The 22,953-nt window shown below is 42.2% G+C and overlaps 1 protein-coding gene across 2 annotated transcripts in view; it reads right to left on the reverse strand.

The window, feature by feature from the left end:
* The window catches only part of MCCC1 (methylcrotonoyl-CoA carboxylase 1), a 38,589-nt gene that overhangs the window by 10,773 nt on the left and 4,863 nt on the right, over positions 1 to 22,953 (reverse strand). The window contains exons 3-16 of one of the 2 annotated variants that reach the window (XM_018567066.1): positions 19,953 to 20,097; positions 18,428 to 18,523; positions 17,439 to 17,560; positions 17,209 to 17,356; positions 15,957 to 16,078; positions 15,336 to 15,447; positions 13,453 to 13,534; positions 13,196 to 13,323; positions 8,778 to 8,961; positions 7,071 to 7,180; positions 3,882 to 4,098; positions 2,037 to 2,123; positions 1,561 to 1,610; positions 773 to 910 (exon numbers count right to left, since the gene is read on the reverse strand). In XM_018567066.1, coding sequence (XP_018422568.1) covers positions 773 to 910; positions 1,561 to 1,610; positions 2,037 to 2,123; positions 3,882 to 4,098; positions 7,071 to 7,180; positions 8,778 to 8,961; positions 13,196 to 13,323; positions 13,453 to 13,534; positions 15,336 to 15,447; positions 15,957 to 16,078; positions 17,209 to 17,356; positions 17,439 to 17,560; positions 18,428 to 18,523; positions 19,953 to 20,097 — 1,741 coding nt within the window. The remainder of the gene's footprint in view (positions 1 to 772; positions 911 to 1,560; positions 1,611 to 2,036; positions 2,124 to 3,881; positions 4,099 to 7,070; positions 7,181 to 8,777; positions 8,962 to 13,195; positions 13,324 to 13,452; positions 13,535 to 15,335; positions 15,448 to 15,956; positions 16,079 to 17,208; positions 17,357 to 17,438; positions 17,561 to 18,427; positions 18,524 to 19,952; positions 20,098 to 22,953) is intronic. The other variant, XM_018567065.1, reaches the window with a different exon arrangement.

Genomic DNA, 22,953 nt, shown 5'->3' on the forward strand with positions numbered 1-22,953 from the left:
GTAGGTCGCAACCCCTGCTGCAGTGGGTCGCAGCGTTCTTACTGCATAGGGGGGCCCTCCTTCAGCAGGGAGACCGAGAAGGGACTTTATATAGCAGCCTGCAGGAGCCGGCGGAAAAATAATAAGTCCCGCCCTGCACTTGAGAGTGCAGCAGATATCAAATAGGATAGGGAGGACAGCCTGACTGCGGAGGCTGAGAGAGGTAGGCAGGCGGGGAGAGGTGTGCAGTTTTTCATATAAAAATAGTAATGATTATACATAATGAATGTTATTACAACACAGCAAATATACTGGGAATGGAATAGCATAATTTCCATCATGCTGCTAGCTTTTCCCCTGTCATTGAAGAAGCTGGGGGGGAGGATTGCAGGGGCAATGTATTACTTTCAACTATAGACTATACCGCAATACTGTGCAAGCACTACATTTTCCCACCGCACTGCAATGCACAGTATTGCAGTACCACGCACTGTGGCCGGGACGTGCATTGGGGTGCCATTCAAATGCCGCACTGTAAGTGCATAGCGCGACAGCATGCGTGAATGGCACTTAACATTCTAATGCCCCCACCCTATTTATACCCAGTTATTATTTGTTTTGCTTGTGGACACCAGGAACACCGAAATAATTTCTGCAACTTCTGCGCAAAAAACCTTGTCACTGGCCTAGGGGTAGTTTGAGGTGATTTGCTGTGTAACAAAGTTGATATCTATAAAGAAAAAGAATTAACATTGTGTAAATAAATGCAAATATTGATATACTGCTGTGTTACCGTTGAAAAGAGATGGATAGTGTTATCAATGAGAACAAGCTTGGATTTACAAAGTGCGCCATCCACAGAGCATTTAATGAACGTCACGCCACCTTCATTCACAAGTTCTCCAGAAACTTGCAGCACTTTATCTTGAACCTGAAACATAAATGATAACATTTAAAAATGATTTGCTATTAGCTCATGTCTAAAGCTAGCCAGTAATTAACTATATTTTGCCCATCAGGCAGGTGCCCAGGTCACTTTTCCCACCATATGTATCAGTTGTTGCAGCCTGTCACTTATCACAGCTCCGATTCTGCCAAAATTGTCAGCAATGAACAATCAGCATGTAATGTTGATGGGACACATTAAAGAAAAGACTTAATGCAATTCTCAACATTTCTCTCTGAGCAGATTAACACAAATAGCGTCTATATTATAATGATCTGATGAGGACTATATAAGATTAAAATAATCTGATGAGAACTATGCAAGACTAATTCCAGATATGTCATTATTCTTCAGTGATACACAATCATCTTCCCATCAATTCTAATTCATCAGTTTTGAACTATACACCCTGTATTATTAGGGCAACTGCCCCGTATGGCTCCAAATGTTTAATGACTAAACTGAGCTTACAAGCAATTAAAATATTTAACCCCCAGAAAATCATAATAAGAACACTAAAATATCTTTATTTTCTATTAATTTTGTGATCTGTGAGCTTACAAAAAATTGAAATATCTCTAAGACATCTCCATTTAACCATACAGCGCAATTTTCACTACCTGTTCCCTAGTTACCTGCATGTGAAATGATCCATCATGGTTGTAATTGATTTTCAGGTCCACTTCTGTAAAAGAAACGTGTCACTAAAATGATTGGCAACACACAATCAATGTACTATGTAAAAGATGACACCATTAGTCAAAGATCTGCTTTAACAAGATAAAGAAAATAGGGCATGGCTTACACAGGATACACTTGGTGATAAGAAAGCAACTCAGTACATCTGCGCTGTATATTAAACTGAGTCAGTTTCTCTTATTAGGAAATATGAAATATAAAATATTGCGTAAAGGTGTATATCTTGTGATAGAAAGAAGTGGAGTAACCATTTGACATACAGTATGTGGAATAACAATTCTAATTCATGCTTGTTTCAGTCTTCACCCTGAACACTATTTATATGACATTTAAATGCATTTTTTTAATACTCCAGGCTCTCTAAATGTCTCTGAGGGAAAATGCAAATAGGTGAATTGGAAAATTCACTTACTATTGTCTCCATCCAGCAATGTGAGGTTCCTGGTATATAAAATATTCATTCTTCTGCCACTGCTGGAAGCAAAGGGAGAGAATCTGTCTACAAAGCAAAATACTAAAAGTCAGATTTCCAAATTTTTGCACAATTTCTTGCAGATAATGCAAATCTCATTTACTCTCATTGTATGTGCCCTGAATCCATCTATCCTAAAAGACATTGCAAGTCTCTCCTGCGATGCTGCAAAATAACAGCACATCTTATAGATGTCTAGGTTCTCAAGGGCAAGAAGGTGCGCATGAATCATATCACTAACATCATCACTATTTCCCCATCAGAGAAGCAGCAATACTGTATATGCAGTAGTGGAAAGTTGAGCTGAACATGCAGAAATGTTTTGTCTTTGCGCCACTAACTTCCTCTTCTGTGCAGAATCGCCACGTATAATGTGGAAGAATGCTGTCATATAACCTAGACAATCCCTAGATCAATACTGGCAGAGCACATACTGCTTTAAAAAAAGATTCTGTTAAAGGAGAACTATGGGGTTAAGTCTTTTCCCCATAGTTCTCCTTAGGGTAACGGGAGGACACAAACTAGCGTCCTCCTGTCGCCCAAAGCTCAGTATACCGCGAGCTACAGCTCGCGGTATACTGAGATGCCGCAGCCGGAACGGATCCCGACAATTCTGTCTGGATCCACCCAGCTGCGTGAATTACAGCTGGCTCTGCCTATCTAGAGTAGGCAGCTAAGCAGCTAAGGTGAGCACTATTGATATATTTCTATATGTTTAGTCACCCTAGGCTCAGTATATCGCGAGCTACAGCTCGCGGTATACTGAGACGCCGCAGTTGGAGCAGATCCCGACATCGATGTCGAGATCCGCCCAGCTGCGTGAGTGACAGCTGGCTGTGCCTATCTAGAGGCACAGCCAGCTGTACCCGCCCCCTCCCCCGTCCGTTTCGCCACTCAGCGCTGGCGGAGCGGGGAATCCAGCCCCTCCCCTGTCACGGCAGAGAGCCGTGACAGGATCGAGAAGTGAGCGAACACCGGCCTGTGTTCGCTCACCTCCCGATCTTCTGAGCCGACCTGTGACAGTCTCATTGTCACAGGTCGGCTAGAACTATGAGGCGAGTGAAAAGCACTCACCTCATAGTTCTCCTTTAATACCATTAACAAACTGGCATTTAGGAGTTTTCACTACTTGGTAACTGTTAAATATTGCATTCGCTTATTCGGAGTAATCGTTCAACCTAAACAGCCATCATGGGAGGTAAAAAGGCTGTAGAGTCACTCTACTAAACTCAATAAGATAAAACGTAATGTATAATATGCAGTAACCAATGATGACCAATCAACATTCATCTTTAACGGGCAACTGAAAACCAACATCTAATTGGTTGCTTGTTAATACCACGGCTGTCCCTATAATGAGACAGCCTGAGGATGTTGCCAAAGGCGGCATCTTGTGGGGAGGGGAAGGGGGGGTCACAGCAGGCTGCACAATGTTGGCAGTGTGTCTGGTGCTTGCTGTCCCCTTTCTGGCTAGAGTGTCCCAGGTAGCCATGAGCCATACACATGTCCCTGCCCTGCTCTTAGCAACCTGGGACACTCTTGCTGGCATCCCACTGAGCTCCTGGCAACCAGTGACATCACCCACAACCCAGCCCTGTCCTATGATCATAAAAATAGGAGTCGCTATCTAGTGCTTTCCAAATCCAGAACAATATGAACATCTTTATTTGCATGCACTGCTAGTAAGTTACTGTCTGCTCCAGTTTTGATAACCCCCCGTGTGAGATCAGACAATATATTTCAATGAATATGAGATAAACAGACTATAGAGAAAAGGAAACAAACCTTCCCAATGCACATTGAACTCGTCAGTTAGGATTTGCTCCTTCAGAATGAGGCCCAGAGCAGCCTGGCACAACATCTGATTGGAGATTCCTTTCTTAAGAGGAAACAGCTCATTATAATGCTGGGGGATAAAACTGGTATGTACATCTCCTGCTTCAAACGCTGGATGTCCGGAGAGACTAAGGAGGAAATCAATATTGGTGCTCAGGCCTACAATCTGTAAAAACAAAGCCAGAAGGCAAATCAATAAACATATTAAGAGTGTGAACGAAACAGAGAAGAGCACAATTTTATTATGGATTTCCTATTAACCTGAGCGTTCTCGAACGCCATTCAAAACAAAGCTATTATATTTGGGATACAGTCATTCCACAATATAAATGATAAGATTATTATCATTCACAAAGGAGTTCAGTGACCAAATACATGTTGGTACCACAAACAGTATACTTCTAAAGGTCAGTAAAGTTCAAGCTGGATTTTAAAGGAAACTCATCATGAGAAAATCACGAGCTCTGACCTCTTCTGAAAATGCTAGCTTTCTGACTGTCAGGTTGATAGATTGGCTTCAATGCTTCTTGAGCCGCTGACCTTTATATTCATTTACAGCATGCAGGTTCCTGGTCTCTGACTCAGAACGTACTAGTGTTGCACAACCAATAAGAGGAGGTCAGCAGGCTATTTCCTGACTCAATTCAAGCTGCTTCAGAACATAATCAATGCGGCTAAGCAAGTGATTGTGTGTTCTTGGAAAATCCCCACACTTCCTCTTCAACTGTTTTTCGATAACATGTTCTATACAATGTTTTTTGACAAGCTCACTGCCCCCCAAGAGGACAAAATGGACAAATTTAAAGCAGAACTATGGCCAAATCAAATCTTAACCCTTGCAATGGGACTACCCCCACACTGAAAGGGTTAAGTGCTCGTTTTGTCTAGGAAGCTAAAATAACAACAGAGTTATACTCCCCTGAACCATGATCCCAGCTGGCTGTTAGACCGATCCCTACAGCCTCGCTCCCCCTCCACTCCACTGTTCTAAGGTCCTGTGAATCATCATGCTCTATAGCGTGTATAGGACGTGTGGAGGCTGAGGGATAAACCATTGCTGGAGCAGAGGAACAGGCAGGCTGGAGGGAGCGGTGTAGGAGCAAGCTGCGATCGTGGTTTGGGTGGAGTATAACTTTTTTATTTTAGCACCTTAGACAAAATGAGTACTTAACCATTGCACTGCAAGGGTTAAGATTTGATCTGCTCGGTGTACTGCTTTAACCATATTTGCACTCTTTGGATAGCCTGCCCCCCCCGCCACCCCCCCAGTTTTCAAAACTACTCTTTTCACTTATGAAGCAATCTATTTGAGATACCATTTAGGCTCCAGATGGATTGGTACTGCTTCCTTCCCTTCCCTTGTCCATTCACCTCTCCTGTTATTCCCATTGTTTAACCTTCCCTCATAATAGTTTGTAAATGTCAGGTCCTCCCTCCTGAGCCAATTCTACGATACTTGGACCTCCCAGAATGTAGGTCTTGTTGGATTATAATTGTTTTATCAGATTTGTATGTTTGGGGTGCTGTTGCATCTGTTGAACTCATGACTATTCTTTGTACTTTTGTATTAGAGATATAGAAGTTGTTATCTTTGTGTTCTATGCACCCAGTCTCTTTCTAGTTTACTTAGGTGATACATTGTACTCATCGTTTTTTTAGGAATGTTTGCTCAACATGTAATGTCAAAACCTAAAAAACATTTATTGAACTAAGGGAGGAGGCAGCAATGGCAGGTCCCATATTTCTCTTATGACAAGATCACTTTTATACCCTTATAAAATGAATGTAAGGTATATATTATGCCTCGGAATACACTTGCACAGATGAACCACAGCGTTGCCAACCAAAGTGAAATCACTCCAGTTTGCATTCAATAATAACTCTATAAATCATTAGTAAGCAAGTACACTTACAGTACTATGAGAAATACCTGCCAAGGGCTTACTGAAAACTGTCAGTCGATTAATTGGATGAAAAAAAAAATACCATCCTTAAATGTAAAATAAAATATCAAATGCAGTGTTACAAACAAAGTTTACTTCAGAATAAAATTGCATGCACACATTTTTTGCAATAGCAATGCACTGGAACGCACGGCATCGCGGTACCGTGCAGGAGATCACACTGTGGGTGGCAGGCACGTTTGGATTGTCATTGAAATGAATGGCACTGCAACGCGCTCCCCACAGCAGAATGCATCAGGCTGAAAACGAAATTGACTTTTTCTCACCTTTTATAATTTAAAAAAAAAATGATTGTATTGTAAGCACATGGTGCTTAAATAGCTTCAGCCAGAGAATGACAACTGCCAGTGACAAGATTCTGCAGATGGCAGCTGAATGTAAATACAGCAGGTAGCGGGCTGGTGCACTAGCCAGCCTGCTATTGGCCATTTCAAAGTGCAATAGGCAAAAGCAGGCTGCTTGCTGTGCCCTCCCCCCAGCGTGGAGGAGAGAGCTAGGAGATCCAACCAACTAATCGATAATGAGAATAGTTGACAACTATCGATTCATTAAGTAGTTGGTTGCAGGGCTACTGGCATCTCTCTATTTGCTAGATCAGAGCTGGTCCTAAATACCACTAGTTTTCTAATCTGTAAACTGGCAGTAATCATTTTTTTTTTTTTTAGTGTGGTGCAGCCATAGCGACAGATTTCAAAATTGGCGCTATTAAGAACTGCCTGAATCTGTATCAAGTGTTGATAAAGCTAATGAAAATGGTGACAGAGCTTTTTAAAATTTGATGCGGGGCCTTTTAAAAGGTCCATACCACCAGACAAGTGGTGCAAAGCCTTTATTGAATCCCTTCATTGGTAGTTGTTGTTGACGTTTCTATGGATGGCTTTTGGCTGGAGAGGCGATTACCAAATTTACCTGTCCACATAAATGGTTACATCCAATCACCGCCTCTGATCAGACCCTGGACAAAAATACTTAGAGCCCATTGTAACCAGATCAGGGCATATACATGCTGGAATCTGCAAAATATCCAGTGTGTATGTGCCCATAGCCCACAGTTAAGTCATCGACTTTTGTCGAGCGAGCAGGGCAACCCACTGTTAACATTTCTAACAGTGTATGGCTAGCTTCAGTCAGGAGGGTTGCCTAGATGGTGCCGTAGAAACATTGTTTTACTCACATTGTACTGACGTAAGCAATATCTTAATTTTGTCAGTGCCGCTTGTCGATCCTTTGCCCAAACCACCAATTTGGCAATCATGGGGTCGTAGTGCACAGACACCTCATCACCTGTAAATTTAGGAAGCAGGAGACAACAAAACAAAGTTACCGAGATACAATCATTACACAAAAAAATCTAATCAGCAAAACTACATGCTGTATAAGGCAACCTAAATGGAATGATTAATTTCTATTATTTCTTGTTACATTACGTGGACTTACTTTCCTCATAAATATTCTCAGGATAATTACACACACCAGTCCAAAATAAAAATGTAGCATTTAATCCGACTCCGAGGACGAAACCTTGCTGAATGGCTTTATGTATATTACCATCTAGCTGACCAACCATAGTAACCAATATCCTCATCTACTGAACGGCTCGAATCTGAACCTGGAAAAATGCAAGTGAACATGTTCCAGCCCTTTGTTTGTATTCCAGACTCTTTTACACACAATGGAGCATGAAAATAAAGTTGCACATCAAGAGATCATAAGCCAAGAAGCTGCAGACCAGACTAAAAATCCTGTTAGAAACCTAAAAATTCTGGTCGCAGTGGATTTTTTAAAAAATATATTACCTAGAGGAAGGTAAACTGATTGCATTTTGTGACTAGCATGCCCTTGGGTTTGATAGTTAAAGGGTATTTATGGTCAAACTCCAAAAATAAATATGTATTTCTATACTGAATTTCCATAAGTTCTATCCCACTCCTAATAACTATATCGATCTAGAAGTTACTTATTGAAGATGCCCATAGAATATACTTCCCCAATGCACTGACACTGTTTCACTCAGCCCTGTGAATATGCAGGTCCTTCTGAGCTACAACCCAAGGTCTGAACAATGTAGCCATCGTCACTGCTTGCTGGAAGCAATGCATAATGGTATATGTAGTCTTGAAAAATTAAGATTGCATTAAATCAAACAGTAGGGAAAGATATTCAAAACACACTGGGAATCCAGGAAGTTGTTGAACGTGATCGGCAGACAGTGGGCAGCACTCTCTACAAAAAAGGGATTTTTTTCAAGCAAGCTGTGATTGGAACTATGTATTACAATTACAATGCTGATGTTATAACAGGATAGTATACTGTATGCTGGAACTTTACAACTCCTTTAAAGGAGAACTATGGGGTCAGTGTTTCTCCCCATAGTTCTCCTTGGGGTAACGGGAGGACACAAACTAGCGTCCTCCCGTTACCCTAAGCTCAGTATACCGCAAGCTACAGCTCGCGGTATACGGAGACGCCGCACCTGGAGCGGATCCCGACTTAGATGACGGGATCCGCCCAGCTGCGTGAGTGACAGCTGGCTCTGCCTATCTAGAGGAAGAGCCAGCTGTACCAGCCCCCTCCCCCGTCCGTTCCGCCAGTCAGCGCTAGCAGATCGGAGCGGGGAGAGGGGAATCCAGCCCCTCCCCCTGTCACGGCAGAGAGCCGTGACAGGATCGAGAGGTGAGGGAACCCGGTATGTGTTCTCTCACCTCCCGATCTACTGAGCCGACCTGTGACAGTCTCATTGTCACAGGTCGGCTTAGAACTATGAGGTGAGTGGAAATCACTCATGTCATAGTTCTCCGTTAACTGACTGACTTTATTTTTCATCCAAATTTCCAAAATAATTCTATTCCTCCACACACAAAGAATGAAGGCGTGTGATCACCTTGCCTGACTCCAGTTTCAATACGAGTGTACACATCGGCTGGTGGAGTAGAAAGATGTAGGAGTGGGCCGGCTCCAGGCATGAAGTTATTATTAGGATCCTCTGCATATATCCTAGCTTCAAATGCATGGCCATTCAGAGTAATCTCTTCCTGTGTTACAGGGATCTTTTCCCCAGCGGCCACCTGCAAAATACAAGCGTTTACCAGTAACATAATGGAAGGTTTGAGAGTGGTCAAAGTGTTGTAGCTACGATACATTAACACTCGCAAAAAGAAAGATTAAAACAATACAATAGGTTTCTGCCATTTGATCATAAACACATTCAGTACATGAAAGTCATCAGATCTGTATCGAGTGCATTACAAGGAAAATGACAAAATATAACTAGGTATACCAGATAAAGTACTGAGATCAAACTCAATCTCAAACAACTTTCTTTTGTAGTTACAAACACCATTTTACATGGAGCTTGGTAATATGTATCTAAATTCTAATCAGCTTTACCCATCTACAAAAAACAGAGTCCCAAATGATCTTAAAAAGGGTAGGCACACACTAAATTATTGTGAATCTCTTTATTTAGCTAATATGTATATTAACATCACTCCCAGCTTCAGATCGTTAAATTATTAACAAGTTATTGTTACAGACCTAAAAAACTCTACCATTAGAGACTAAAGTCCTGGCCAAAAGGTTTCAGAATGACACAAATATTAATTTTCACAAAGTCTGCTGCTTCAGTGTTATAAGATCTTCTTGTCAGATGTTACTATGCTAAACTGAAATAATTACAAGCATTTTATATGCGTCAACGGCTTTTATTGACATTAACATTAAACGTATGCAAAGAGTCAATATTTGCAGTGTTAACCCTTCTTATTCAAGACCTCTGCAATTTGCCCTGGCATGCTGTCAATCAACTTCTGGGCCACATCCTGACTGATGGCAGCCCATTCTTGCATAATCAACGCTTAGAGTTTGTCAGAATTTGTGGGTTTTCTTTTTGTTCACCTGCCTCTTGAGGATTGACCACAAGTTCTCAATGGGATTAGGGTCTGAGGAGTTTCCTGGCCATGGACCCAAAATTTTGATGTTTTGCTCCCCAAGCCACTTAGTTATCACTTTTGCCTTATGGCAAGGTGCATCATCATGCTGGAAAAGGCATTGTTCATCACCAAACTGTTCTTGAATGGTTGGGAGAAGTTCCTCTTGGACGATGTTTTTGTATCATTCTTTATTCATGGCTGTGTTCTTAGGCAAAATTGTGAGTGAGCCCACTACCTTGGCTGAGAGGCAACCCCACACATGAATGGTCTCAGGATGCTTTAGGCCTGGTTCACACCTGGGTGTTTTACAGCACATTCCTACGCGCTGTAAAATGCTCAACATGTGAAAACCAATGATTGCCTATGGGCATGGTTCCCACCTGGACGTTTTACTGCGCGTTCCTACGCTGCAAAACGCCCTACGCCCAAAGAAGTACAGGAGCTTCTTTGGGGCGTTTTGCCGCGCGTTTCCATTGTTATTCCCGAGTGTGGGTCGGGGTTAACAAAGCGGTAACCCCGAGCCACACTCGGGAATACAGCATACAGGTCTTACCTTGTCCCCTTCGGCTGTGTCTTCGGCGGCTGCCGACTTCCGGGTTCCGTCCCTTGCGAGCGGCCGCGTCACAAGGGAGCGGAGCCGGCGGGAAGTTTAAAAGTGAAAGTAATTTTTTTTTTTTTAGAGAAAATAAAGGGAAAAAAAACAAAACAAAAATCATACCGCCAGTGAAACGCGTGTTTCATTGAACAAAAAAAACGAGCATACATAAAAAACGCTCAGGTGTGAACCCAGCCTTACTGTTGACCTGACACAGGACTGATGGTAGCGCTCACCTTTTCTTCTCCGGACAAGGTATTTTCCGAATGCCTCAAATAATCAGAAAGGCGATTCATCATGACTTTATGCTAATGACTTTACCCCAGTCCTCAGCAGTCCAATTCCTGTACCTTTTGCAGAATATCAGTCTGTCCCTGATGTTTTTCTTGGAGAGAAGTGGCTTCTTTGCTGCCCTTCTTGACACCAGGCTATCCTCCAAACGTCTTCGCCTCGCTGTGCTTGCAGATTCACTCACACCTGCCTGCTGCCATTCCTGAGCAAGCTCTGCACCGGTGGTGCCCCGATCCCGCGGCTGAATCAACTTTAGGAGACGGTCCCGGCGCTTGCTGGACTTTCTTGGGCGCCCTGAAGCCTTCTCCACAACAATTGAACCTCTCTCCTTGAAGTTCTTGATGATCCGATAAATGGTTGATTTAGGTGCAGTCTTAGTAGCAGCAATATACTTGACTGTGAATCCCTTTTTGTGCAAAGCAATGATGACTGCACGTGTTTCCTTGCAGGTAACCATGGTTACCAGAGGAAGAACAATGATTTCAAGCACCACCCTCCTTTTTAAAAGCTTCCAGTCTGTTATTCGAACTCAATCAGCATGGTAGAGTGGTCTCCAGCCTTGGCCTCCTCAACACTGACACATGTGTTAACGAGAGAATCACTGACATGATGTCAGCCTTTTGTGGCAGGGCTGAAATGCAGTGGGAAATGCTTTTTGGGGGATTAACTTCATTTTCATGGCACACAGGGATTTTCAATTAATTGAAATTGGTCTGATCACTCTTCATAACATTTCGGAGTATATGCAAATTGCCATCATACAAACTGAAGCAGCAGACTTTGTGAAAATTAATATATGTGTCATTCTCAAGACCTTTGGCCAGGACTGTACAGCATTGCTCTTTAAAAGAAAGGTGTATTGGGTTGGTAACTGAATAAAATGTAATAGTTTAATATCACATTCATCATCATGAAAACAAAATCAGCCAAGCAAGCCTGTATACAGTGCATAAAAACTGGTTAACAAAGACATATAAATGATGTCAGCTTGTGAACAACTTCCAGCTATACCGGCTACACTTTCATTGGCATAAATCCACTTATAGTCCATTGATAAAGCAGCTATTTACTTGCTTTGAGACTCTCCTCGAATCACAGAGAGGTTCATACAGAACTCCTTGTGACATCTGTAACTTCACACCATGGCTTGCATTTTATGAAAGGCTTGTAAAATGAGGGCGTAGTGTGGAGTAAACACTCTGGTGTCCAGTGGAGAGTGAACAGCAGTATCCACTATGGCCTCTTTTACATTGGCACTTCTGCCTTTTAAGTTATCTGTGAAGTATAAACAACTTTTATGCTTTTCAGATCACTTTTTCCTGCATTTAGGTATTTTACTGCTTAAAGAAGAACTGTGTGGTGAGTGATTTTCACTCAACCTCATAATTCGAGCCGACGTGTGACAATAAAACTGTCACACGTCGGCTCAATAGATCGGGAAGTGAGCGAACACATACCGTCGGTCGCTCACTTCTTGATCATGTCCCTGCAGAAAGCTGTGATTGTCACTCACGGTTCCCTGCAGGGATTCCCCCCCTCCCTGCACCAATCCTCCAGCGCTGACTGGCGGAAAGGACGGGGGCGGGTACAGCTGGCAGAGCCAGCTGCCAATCACGCAGCTGGGTGGATCTTGACAGTAATGTCGGGGTCCGTCCTGGCTGCAGCGGTCTCAGTATACCGCGAGCTGTAGCTCCCGATATACTGAGCTTTGTGTCACGGGAGGACGCTAGTTTATGTCCTCCCGTGACCCTTAGGAGAATTATGGAGAAAAACACTTACCCCATAGTTCTCCTTTAAAGCTGCGTTAAGATGTGTTTACATGCATTGTAGAAAATGTTATTCTCTCTAAAACGCAGCTAAACTGAATGCAGGTAAATACAAAGTCTAAATGACACCATTCAAAATGACATGCATTTGGAAATGTGGTCTAAAAACAGATAAATGCAAGTTTGACACTGACAGCGTGAATGAGGCCTAAGGGGGCCTCTTAAAGTAAAGTCCGGCAATCAAAATGTAACTAATAGTAATGTTAACTTTTTGAATGACATAAATGCTTGATTTAATTAAGAGTGTATAGTACAGCAGCTGCTTAATCACTGGGTACAGCTAAGGGGCTGCTAACATCAGAGAGCTACATCATGTGTCAAAACTCAAACCAAAACCACAAGCTGAGTACCTCTGTACAATAGTACACACTATCTGCATGGGGTTTGCATGTTCTCCATGTGCTTGCTTGGAAGGTTAATTGGCTCCTGTCTAAATTGGCCTTGTATGTATGCATGGGAGATAGGGACCCTAGATTGTAAGCTCCTTGGGGGCAGGGACTGATGTGAATGTGCACGATGTAAAGCGCTGTGTAAGTTGTTGGCACTATATAAATACCACTTCACATTGCAGCTATAGGGACATGTGGCTTTGTTTTTTGCTGTAACCACTATGTGTAGAAGACTCTTAGGGCCATCTTATGGAGGTCCTTTTACTTACCCGTAGCTGCCACTCCACCAAATCAGTTTCAGTGATCATCTCTGTAACCGGGTGCTCCACCTGCAGTCGGGTGTTCATCTCCATGAAGTAGAAATTCTGTTGTGAATCCATAATAAATTCTACTGTTCCTAAAAGCAACAATTTATTGTCAAAAAAGAAGACTTAACATTTCTTACAGCTAGACAACACCATATCTGATATGTCTGCTTGCTCATCAGGTTATAAGCTCCTCTTCTACGCTACTTATGAAGACATACCTGCACCCACATAGTTGACAGCCTTTGCAGCTTTGACGGCAGCTTCTCCGAGTTTCCTCCTGACCTCAGGACTGATTCCAGGCTGTTGACATATTAAAATATATTAACAAAAACACATACACTGTTCTGTTGACCTCTTAAAAGGATAATAAGGTGTTAGGGCAGGAGGTGTTTTACAAGTAGCTTTTAATCATACAAGCTAAAAGAAACAAAGTTGTACAGCAATATATATAGAATGGTATCAGAATATATAGGAAAAACAGTGTATTGCTTTAGGTCATTGGCACTGGCAACAAATTGTTTCAAAACTCAAAGGATGTTACTTAAAAGGATTAAAGGAGAACTATGGGCTTTCCCCCATAGCTCTCCTTAGGGTAACGGGAGGACACAAACTAGCGTCCTCCTGTCACCCTAAGCTCAGTATACCGCGAGCTACAGCTCACTATATACTGAGATGCCGCAGCTGAAGCGGATCCCGACAATTATACCGGGATCCGCCCAGCTGCGTGACTGACAGCTGGCTCTGCCTATCTACCCCCCTTCTGAGGAAGTCACATGACGAAACGCGTAGAGGAGGATAGATGCTAATTTATCAGACACGAGGTTTCACGCTTGTCTCTGTGCTGTTTTTAGCTGGCCGATATTTTTTTGCCTTGTAAGCCAATTTTTGGAATAAAAGTCTATGGCTTTATATATTGCGCAATGAAGGTTCTTTCTTTTTCTTTTATTCATCTCTAAAAAACTCTGTGGGACAAACGGCAAAGCACTTTTGCTATTCCGAAAAGATCGGACTCCTCATCCGCGAGATATAGCCAACGGCTTAGAGGAGAAAATCAACTGTTTCAGCTGCCGGGACTCGCAGAGAATACGTCTGCGCTAAAGCCCAATCACGGTACCACTCACTAAAAGTTTTCTACCAACTTCCCTTTGGTGAGTACCCACCCGAGAGGGGTAGTTCGGATCAATTCGAAGTACACTGCTATTTTTGCACATTTGTATATTTGCACACGGAATCTACCGTTCACCTACCACTCGAGAGGGACAGTTTGGATCAATTTCAAGCACACTGCTATTTTTGCACATTTTTATATTTGCACACGGAATCCACCGTTCACCTGGATTTTTTTATGTATTGGACACTGTTTTGACGTTTTAAACATTTTTCGTTTATATAATTCATTGGAATGAATTTTATTGTTTCTAATTGTTTTTTGCATTATAGTTAGAGTGGGTTTATATATTTTTAGGAAGCTAGTCCTGTTCTATACATATATATTAGGTTTTAGACTGGCCTCGCCAGAATTACTTATAGCTCACTTTTTTGCTCATACATTTACCCTTAGCGCTTTGTTTCTTTCGATCATACTAGGTTTCATCCCTTTTCAGAGCAGCTTTGGGTTTATTTATTCACACTTATTCTTAATTTATTAACTTAATCCATCTAATTTCTCATTCCAAATACCACATCTCTCCAGAAGCGCAGATTTACCTGTTTACAGCTCACTATATACTGAGATGCCGCAGCTGAAGCGGATCCCGACAATTATGCCGGGATCCGCCCAGCTGCGTGACTGACAGCTGGCTCTGCCTATCTAGAGGCAGAGCCAGCTGTACCCGCACCCCTCCTGCGTCCGTTCCGCTAGTCAGCGCTGGTGGATCGGAGCGGGGAGGGGGGAATCCAGTCCCTCCCCTGTCACGGCAGAGAGCCGTGACAGGATCGAGAGGTGAGCGAACGCCGGTATGTGTTCGCTCACCTCCCGATCTACTGAGCTGACCTGTGACAGTCTCATTGTCACAGGTCGGCTAGAACTATGAGGTGAGTGAAAAGCACTCACCTCATAGTTCTCCTTTAAAGGCCCGTAATAAAACACAAGAAGACTTACTCCAGGTGCTTCCTCTATGATTTTCTGATGTCTTCTCTGAACACTGCAATCTCTTTCAAATAAGTAGACAGCATTTCCATGCTGGTCCCCAAACACCTGGACTTCTACATGCCTGAGAAGAAAGAATAGGCAGTACACTTAAAATCATGGTGTGCAACTAACTACTCCCCCCCCCCCCCCATATATCATCCATTCAAATTAAATCATACCTCAAAAGCTGGCCCCCTTTTTGGTTTGGCAGTGTCAATGTCCTCAAAATGGATATCATCTCCAAGCTTCTATATTTATTCTAAACAATTAAGATTTACCTTTTTTTGTATCTTACAACATACAGTAACCTGCAAATGTATAATGTGCTTGATTGGCTTAGCCTTAGCACAATTTGAAGTTGAGTGTATCAATATTCTTAATGGTCACCTAACTCTGCTTACACATCCTGGGACACAGGGGCACTGCCTGGAGCAGAGAGGTGAGAGGCACTGCCTGGAGCAGACAGGTGAGAGGCAATGTATGCAACATAGCAGTATGAATAACTTTTGAGGTGCTAAAGACACATTGATACAGGTAGACATATTATATACGTAATAATATTATACAAAACCTCAAAAGCAGATATTTTACCTTGGGTTGTCCACAAATTTTTCAATCAACATGACATCATCATTAAATGACTTTCTTGCTTCTCTACGAGCAGACTCCAATTGCTCCACAAACTCTTCCTCAGACTTTGCAATTCTCATGCCCTGTGATTGCAATGATAAACAATACATGTTTAGTCTATACTGTAGATGACAATTCCAATAAACTTTTAGCCATAGCTATATAAAACATGAATAAAAAATATGAATTCATAGAAACTTTCTTCATAGCATTAGTAGACTTCAAACGATATCCCCATTTCTAAATAGGTTAATCTTTTAAACTAACCTGTCAGCCCTAAACTAAAAGTCCTGGCTAAAGGGAAGACACTACAGGGCACTAGCTTTATTAGCCAGGAAAGCTTGCTGCATGCCTCTCTAAACCTGGCTGCATTTCTCTGACACTGGGGTAAGCCCCACTCACCCATTGGCCCAGTATATAGTATCCAATAAAAGCTCCTCAGAAGGGCACTCACGTTAGTTAGTGCCAGGGTTTAGTTTATTTGATAATTACTTTAATCTGAATCACTACACTAACTATGATGATTATAGTATTTGCCATTAACTCTGAAAATGTCTTTTAAAAAAACATATCTAAAATTAAAATGTTAGAACTCTCAGCAATGCTAGAAAATATGATTATAACACTACACTATATGGCCCAGCGTTTGTGGATACCTGATCATCACACCTACAATATATGGCCAAATGTATGTAGACAACCCTCACAATTATTAAGTTCAGGTTTTAAAGAATTCAAAGACATTTTAGACAAAATTGTACTTCCAACCTTGTGACCTGTGTCCCAAAGTCAGGTCAACAAAGGCATGGATTCACAAGCTTGGTGTAGAGGAACTCGAGTGGTCTGCACAGAGCCCTGACCTCAAATCTATTGAACACCCTTGGGATAAAATGTAAAGAAATTATGAACCAGATTCATGCAACATCAGTACCTGACCTTACAAAAGCCCTTCTGGCTTTATGGGCAAAAACTCCCACAGACACAATTTAAGGTCTTGTGGAAATGCTTCCCAGGAGAGTGGAGGCTGGTATACCCACAAGGGAAGGTCAACACCATATTAAAGCTCATGGGTTTGGAATGGGATATCCAACATAGCCATATAGTGTAGATATGGCCTAATCACTGCCCACCGTCATCCACAGAATACTACAATTCTGTTGTTCAGATGTTAAGTAATCTGCTGTAGTAGTCTAACTCATTAAAGACAGCATACCTTGCCACCTCCACCACGGACAGCTTTAATCATCACAGGATAGCCAATCCCCCTGGCTTGTTCTTTGAGGTGCTGGTCAGATTGCTCTTCCCCATGGTAACCTTCTATGATGGGGACTCCTGCTGCAGACATAATTGCTTTCGATGTGCTAAGAAGACAGATAGATATATAATTGATCCCTAATATGACAGAAGTGTTTACAAGATCTTCAGCACAAAACATTTCGTTACCTCTTAATCCCCATATCTCGAATCGCAGAGGAGGGAGGTCCAACAAAAATGATATTTTCTTTCTTACACAGTTCTGCAAATTCAGTGTTCTCAGAGAGGAAACCATAACCTGGGTGAATAGCCTGATATATATATAAAAAAAATAAGTACTATTAAATACTCAGAAGATAAAAAGTAGAAGATGTAAAGTATGACATGATGGGATCTAACTGGTGGGTAGAACAAGCCATGCATCAATAGTTAGAGGTGTGTATGTAGATATGATGTGTTCTGATTGGTGGGTGGAACAAGTGATGTGTGAATGGTTAATGGTATGTCTGTAGACATGTTGTGTTCGGATTAGTGGTTGCAACAAGGGTGGATGACTATTGATAGTCAAATTCATTCTTATACATATAATACTATCATAATTGTAAAACCCTACACTTTTCTATACAGTTTTAGATTTCCTTAGGTGACTTGACTCTTAATATTTTCTACAACATCAAAACTGGAGCAGACTGAATCTGGATCAGTTACCCATAGTAACCAATCAGCTTCTCTCTTCAGTATTTTCAGTTAAGTTTTGAAAATGAAAGAGAGAAGCTGATTGGTTACTATGAAAACCTGCTCCAGATCCTGTCTGCTCCTGTTTTGATAAATTTCCCTCACTGTATATTCCTTCCTATCAATTTATTGCTGATAAAGGTTCACCCAGCTTCTTGCATAAAACCCTTTCCATAAGCTCTTTAGCCACCCCTAATATGGCTCAATGTTACCTGGAATTTGTGTTGTGATGTCTGCTGAGCATTGAGTTTTCACATTCTTATACACACAAGGATACAAATCAGTCTTAACAATAAACCTATAGGATGATGTTTATTAAATATAAGGGTATAGGCCTTCAGGAACATATTCGTCATTAGACTAACCATGACATTCCCTCCACATTTAGCAGAGTAGAACCTAGTTATTGTAAAACTTTAGTGTTACTGTCTAGAAAGTATTACCTGAGCACCTGATGATTTTGCTACATGTATTATTTTGTCCATGGCAAGATAGCTTTGTTGAGAAGCAGCTGGACCAATAAGATAAGCTTCATCTGCCTGCAATAACACGAAGGTATAAACATTAGCAAAGCATTAACAAAAGCAGACATATTTTTCCTGCAAGCAGGATCTAGACCAGGCATGTTAGACTCAAACTGGGTGGAACAAATCTTCAATCCAATTCCTTACTTGATTTATAAAATATATATAAGGCCAAAACTAGAAAGTAGGGAACAGTTAAACACCTGTCAGTTTTTCTTTCATCTGCACCCCATTGGGGAGATTTCCCTTCACTACTTCTATAGACATAACAGGCGAGAGAAGAAATCTCTCCCCTCTTAGAATGTAGTCACTTGAATAAATGTCCTCAATAAGAGATCTCCACTCTGATTCTGTTCTGGTGACAATTAAAATAATTGGTATTATGGTGCTGTGGCACCGACAGGGTCATAGCAACCAAGGCACTCTGTGTTGCATCACATCAAACAGCAGGGAAAGAGATGCAAAGTACACAGGGAATCCAGGAAGTTGGTGAAAGTGATGGGCAGACAGAAGGCAGCACTCACTACACTATGTGCAGCCGACAGCGTTATAGCAACCAAGGAGGATGTGCAGCCAACAGCGTCATAGCAACCAAGGGCGATGTGCAGCTGACAGCATCATAGCAACCAAGGACGATGTGCAGACGACAGCGTCATAGCAACCAAGGACGATGTGCAGCCGACAGCGTCATAGCAACCGAGGACGATGTGCAGCCGACAGCGTCATAGAAACCGAGGACGATGTGCAGGCGACAGCATCATAGCAACCAAGGACGATGTGCAGCCGACAGCGTCATAGCAACCAAGGATGCTGTGCAGCCGACAGCATCATAGCAACCAAGGATGCTGTGCAGCCGACAGCTTCATAGCAACCAAGGACGCTGTGCAAACAACAGCATCACAGCAACCAAGGATGCTGTGCAGCTGACCTCATGATAACAACCAATGGCGTTATGGGCCGACAGCATGTAAGCAACCAGTGATGCTGTGCCAACAGCACCCTAGCAGCCAATGGCGCAGTGGGCCGACAGCATCCTAGCAACTAATGGCACTCTGGGCCGAAAGCATCTTAGCAACCGTATACGCTGTGGGCTGACAGTGTCCTGGCAACTAGTGACAGGTAAGAGGTGGGGGAGGGCAGCCCTGCTTACTCCAAAATTAGAAGGGTCTGAATTTGTCACAGTTATAGTGACATTAGAAAAGTGTTGCAAATAAGAACTTTGCAAATTTGTCACACATGTTGGTATTAACTATGGAACTGTTGCATACCTTTTATGAATTTGGTGCAAGAGTGCTAGATACAGCCATGACACCAGAATTGTGTCAAAAAGACTTTACTTAATTGCCACCCATGCATTTAATCTAGACCTCTAAATATACAGTGCATATATCTATAGTATAAAAAAGGTATGAGTGACACACAAATATTACTGAATGCAGAGTACCAGAGAGACATGCATGGAATTCCTGTCTGCCTCACTGTAGACAGCCACTGACTGCACCCCCATCCTCTTTGCTGTGTGCATCACTCTGCACGCTATTTCTCCCCGGTTTGCAATAAGGACTTTCTCGATCTTGGATTTCCCTGAGAAACAACAAAAACAAATCTGCATGAAATAAAGAGTAAAAAGCAAAATCAGCTACTGTTCTATTAAAAGTGCTCACATATATAATATCTGTTTAGTCTCTATGTAATGAGTCATGTAACCTCACCACTACTGCTCCATACAGGAAGATCAGATGTGCAAGTTGTTTATGTATTTATTTCCTGCTGTATTATATACCACTAAATACTGACATCATGGCAGGGTTTGGATCACTTCATACTCAGGTATTTGAAGGGAATGTGTAGAGATTTCTGCATGCTTTCCTTTTTATGTTCAGGATGGGGAAAAAAAGTCAAGTTTATATGTAGAAGTTCAGTTATGTTTTTTTTAGTAGGGCTGGTAATGATTCAAATTTTCGTGTTCGATTAATCGAAATTGTTTAAAATCGATTAATTTCCATTAATCATAACGCACATACAGATCCAACTACATTGGCCTATACACATACAGCACAGCAATGAAGTAATAAAATTAACTAGGATCACACTATTCCAGCACATTATTAATCTCACGTGCCCAACTCAATATGGCCGCCGCTTGAGTGGGGCAACTCTGCTTGGCTGGCGCTCATGTAGAAAGTTTCTTGGGCAAACTCACCGGCCCAAGTGGCTCAGTCGGCTAATGAAGGTGAGAGGAGTCCGGTGACGTCACGGACATCAACGTGACTCCTCCCCTTCCCTTCGTTAGCCGTCACGGACATAGACGTCACCGGACTCCTCCCCCCCTTCCCTTCGTTAGCCGACGGAGCCACTTGGGGAAGGGGGGAGGAGTCCGGTGACGTCGATGTCCGTGATGTCACCGGATCGCCGACGGGACTCCCGGAAGCCGGCGGAGAGGTGAGTGTTTTCATTAGCGATCAAAATAATTTTAATTGACCAAAAAGTTTAACGATTAATCGAGAAATTAAAGGAGAACTATGGGGTCAGTGTTTTTCCCCATAGTTCTCCTTAGGGTAACGGGAGGACACAAATTTCCACAGCCCTATTTTTTAGCTCAATTGTCTAAATGCTACAACCTTTAACAGGAGGAATCCCATTGTTTTCAATGGCCCCTGTTCACATCTGAGCTTTCTGTTCCTTGTAGCACAATGCCTGTAGTACAAAGAAGTACAGATTTGAGCATTTTGGCCTCAAAGCCTTCAATGGGAGTGCCTGAAAAATGCGTTTAGGAATTATTATTTTTTTAGTCGATTCCATTCAAAAGTCTATGGTGCCAAAAATACTTGATTCTACTCCTGTTCTAAAGTGTATAAAAGCACATAAGAAGATTTTCATTCATCCATCAACGCTATGAGCACGTTGATCGAGGATTTTCTGACTGGCTCCTTTAAACAGCTCATCGAGTGATGTTGGCCGAAAGAGTGCTGACAGCAGCAGCCACTGTGCAAATTTCAGCCGGTTCGTGAAGAATTGGCTGAAATTTGCATACTATATAACCAGCTGTAGTCTGTAACTTGAAATCCTGCTTTTCTGCAGTCACAGCATAGACGTAAACTAGCTAAGTAAAGCCCTTAAGTACCGTAACTGTACTTAAAAGGAGAATTATGAGACGAGTGATTTTCACTCAGCCTCATAATCTGAGCCAACCTGCGATAATGAAACTGTCACAGGTCGGCTCAGTAGATCGGGAAGTGAGCGAAAATATACCGTCGCTCGCTCACTTCTCGATCTATCCCTGCAGAGAGCCGTGACTGTCACTCACGGCACACTCACGTCACACCCTCCCCTGTCCGATCCTCCAGCGCTGACTGGCGAAACGGACGGGGAGGGGGCTGGCACAGCTGGCTCTACCTCTGGATAGGCAGAGCCAGCTATCAATCCCGCAGCTGGGTGGATCCAGACAGTATTGTCGGGATCCGTCCGGTCTGCGGCGTCTCAGTATACCCCGAGCTGTGGCTCGGGGTATACTGAGCTTTGGGTCACGGGAGGACGCTAGTTTGTGTTTTCCCGTGACCCGTAGGAGAACTATGGGGAAAAGCCCTGACCCATAGTTCGCCTTTAACACTTCCTGTCTGCAGAAGAGTAAATATGATGTAGTCATATGCAGTATTTTATATTTACCTGACAATAAAGGAGTAGAACAAAAATGTACTCTTGTTTCTCCTGACCATAACACATATATAGACAAAAACAGCCATAAAAACACTATTCATGCCCAGTATCTGTGGTCAAAAACTAAAATAAATATGTATTTCTATAAGTTCTATCCTACTCCTAATAACCATATCCATCTACAGGTTTGTAAACTTACCTTTTGAAGATGCCCATAGGATGTACTTCCTCAATAACCTGACACAGTTTCACTCAGCCCTGTAAATATGTACTTCCTTGTGTAACAACCGTCACAGAGCTTGCCATCTGAACTACAAAATCAATATCTGAACAATGAAACTTTGTCATTGCTTGCTGGAAGCAATGCACGATGGGATATGTAGTCTTGGGAAATTGAGATTACATCACATCAAGCAGCAGGGAAAGAGATGGAAAGCACACTGGGATTCCAGGAAGTTGATGAAAGTAATGGGCAGACGGAAGACAGCACTCACTACATAAAAGGGATTTTTCAAGTCAGCTTTGATTGCAACATTAAAATCAACTCTAGTCTGTATTCCTATTACAATGTTGATGTTATAACAGGGTAGTATATTCTGGGACTTTACAACTCCTTTAAACACACTTCCTTTGCAACTTATATTAAAGTGTATGTTACCCCATGAATTAGGACTGAATATAAGTGTGTGTTCATACATATGGGTCTTGTAATATCTAGCCTCTAACGTCCTTATTTTTGTTCTATTGGTTTTAAAAACCTGGTGATCCTGACAGTTCCACTGGGCTTC

This window comes from Nanorana parkeri, unplaced genomic scaffold (assembly GCF_000935625.1).
Source record: "Nanorana parkeri isolate BGI_ZX_2015 unplaced genomic scaffold, ASM93562v1 scaffold1003, whole genome shotgun sequence".
Classification (NCBI taxonomy): Eukaryota; Metazoa; Chordata; class Amphibia; order Anura; family Dicroglossidae; genus Nanorana; species Nanorana parkeri.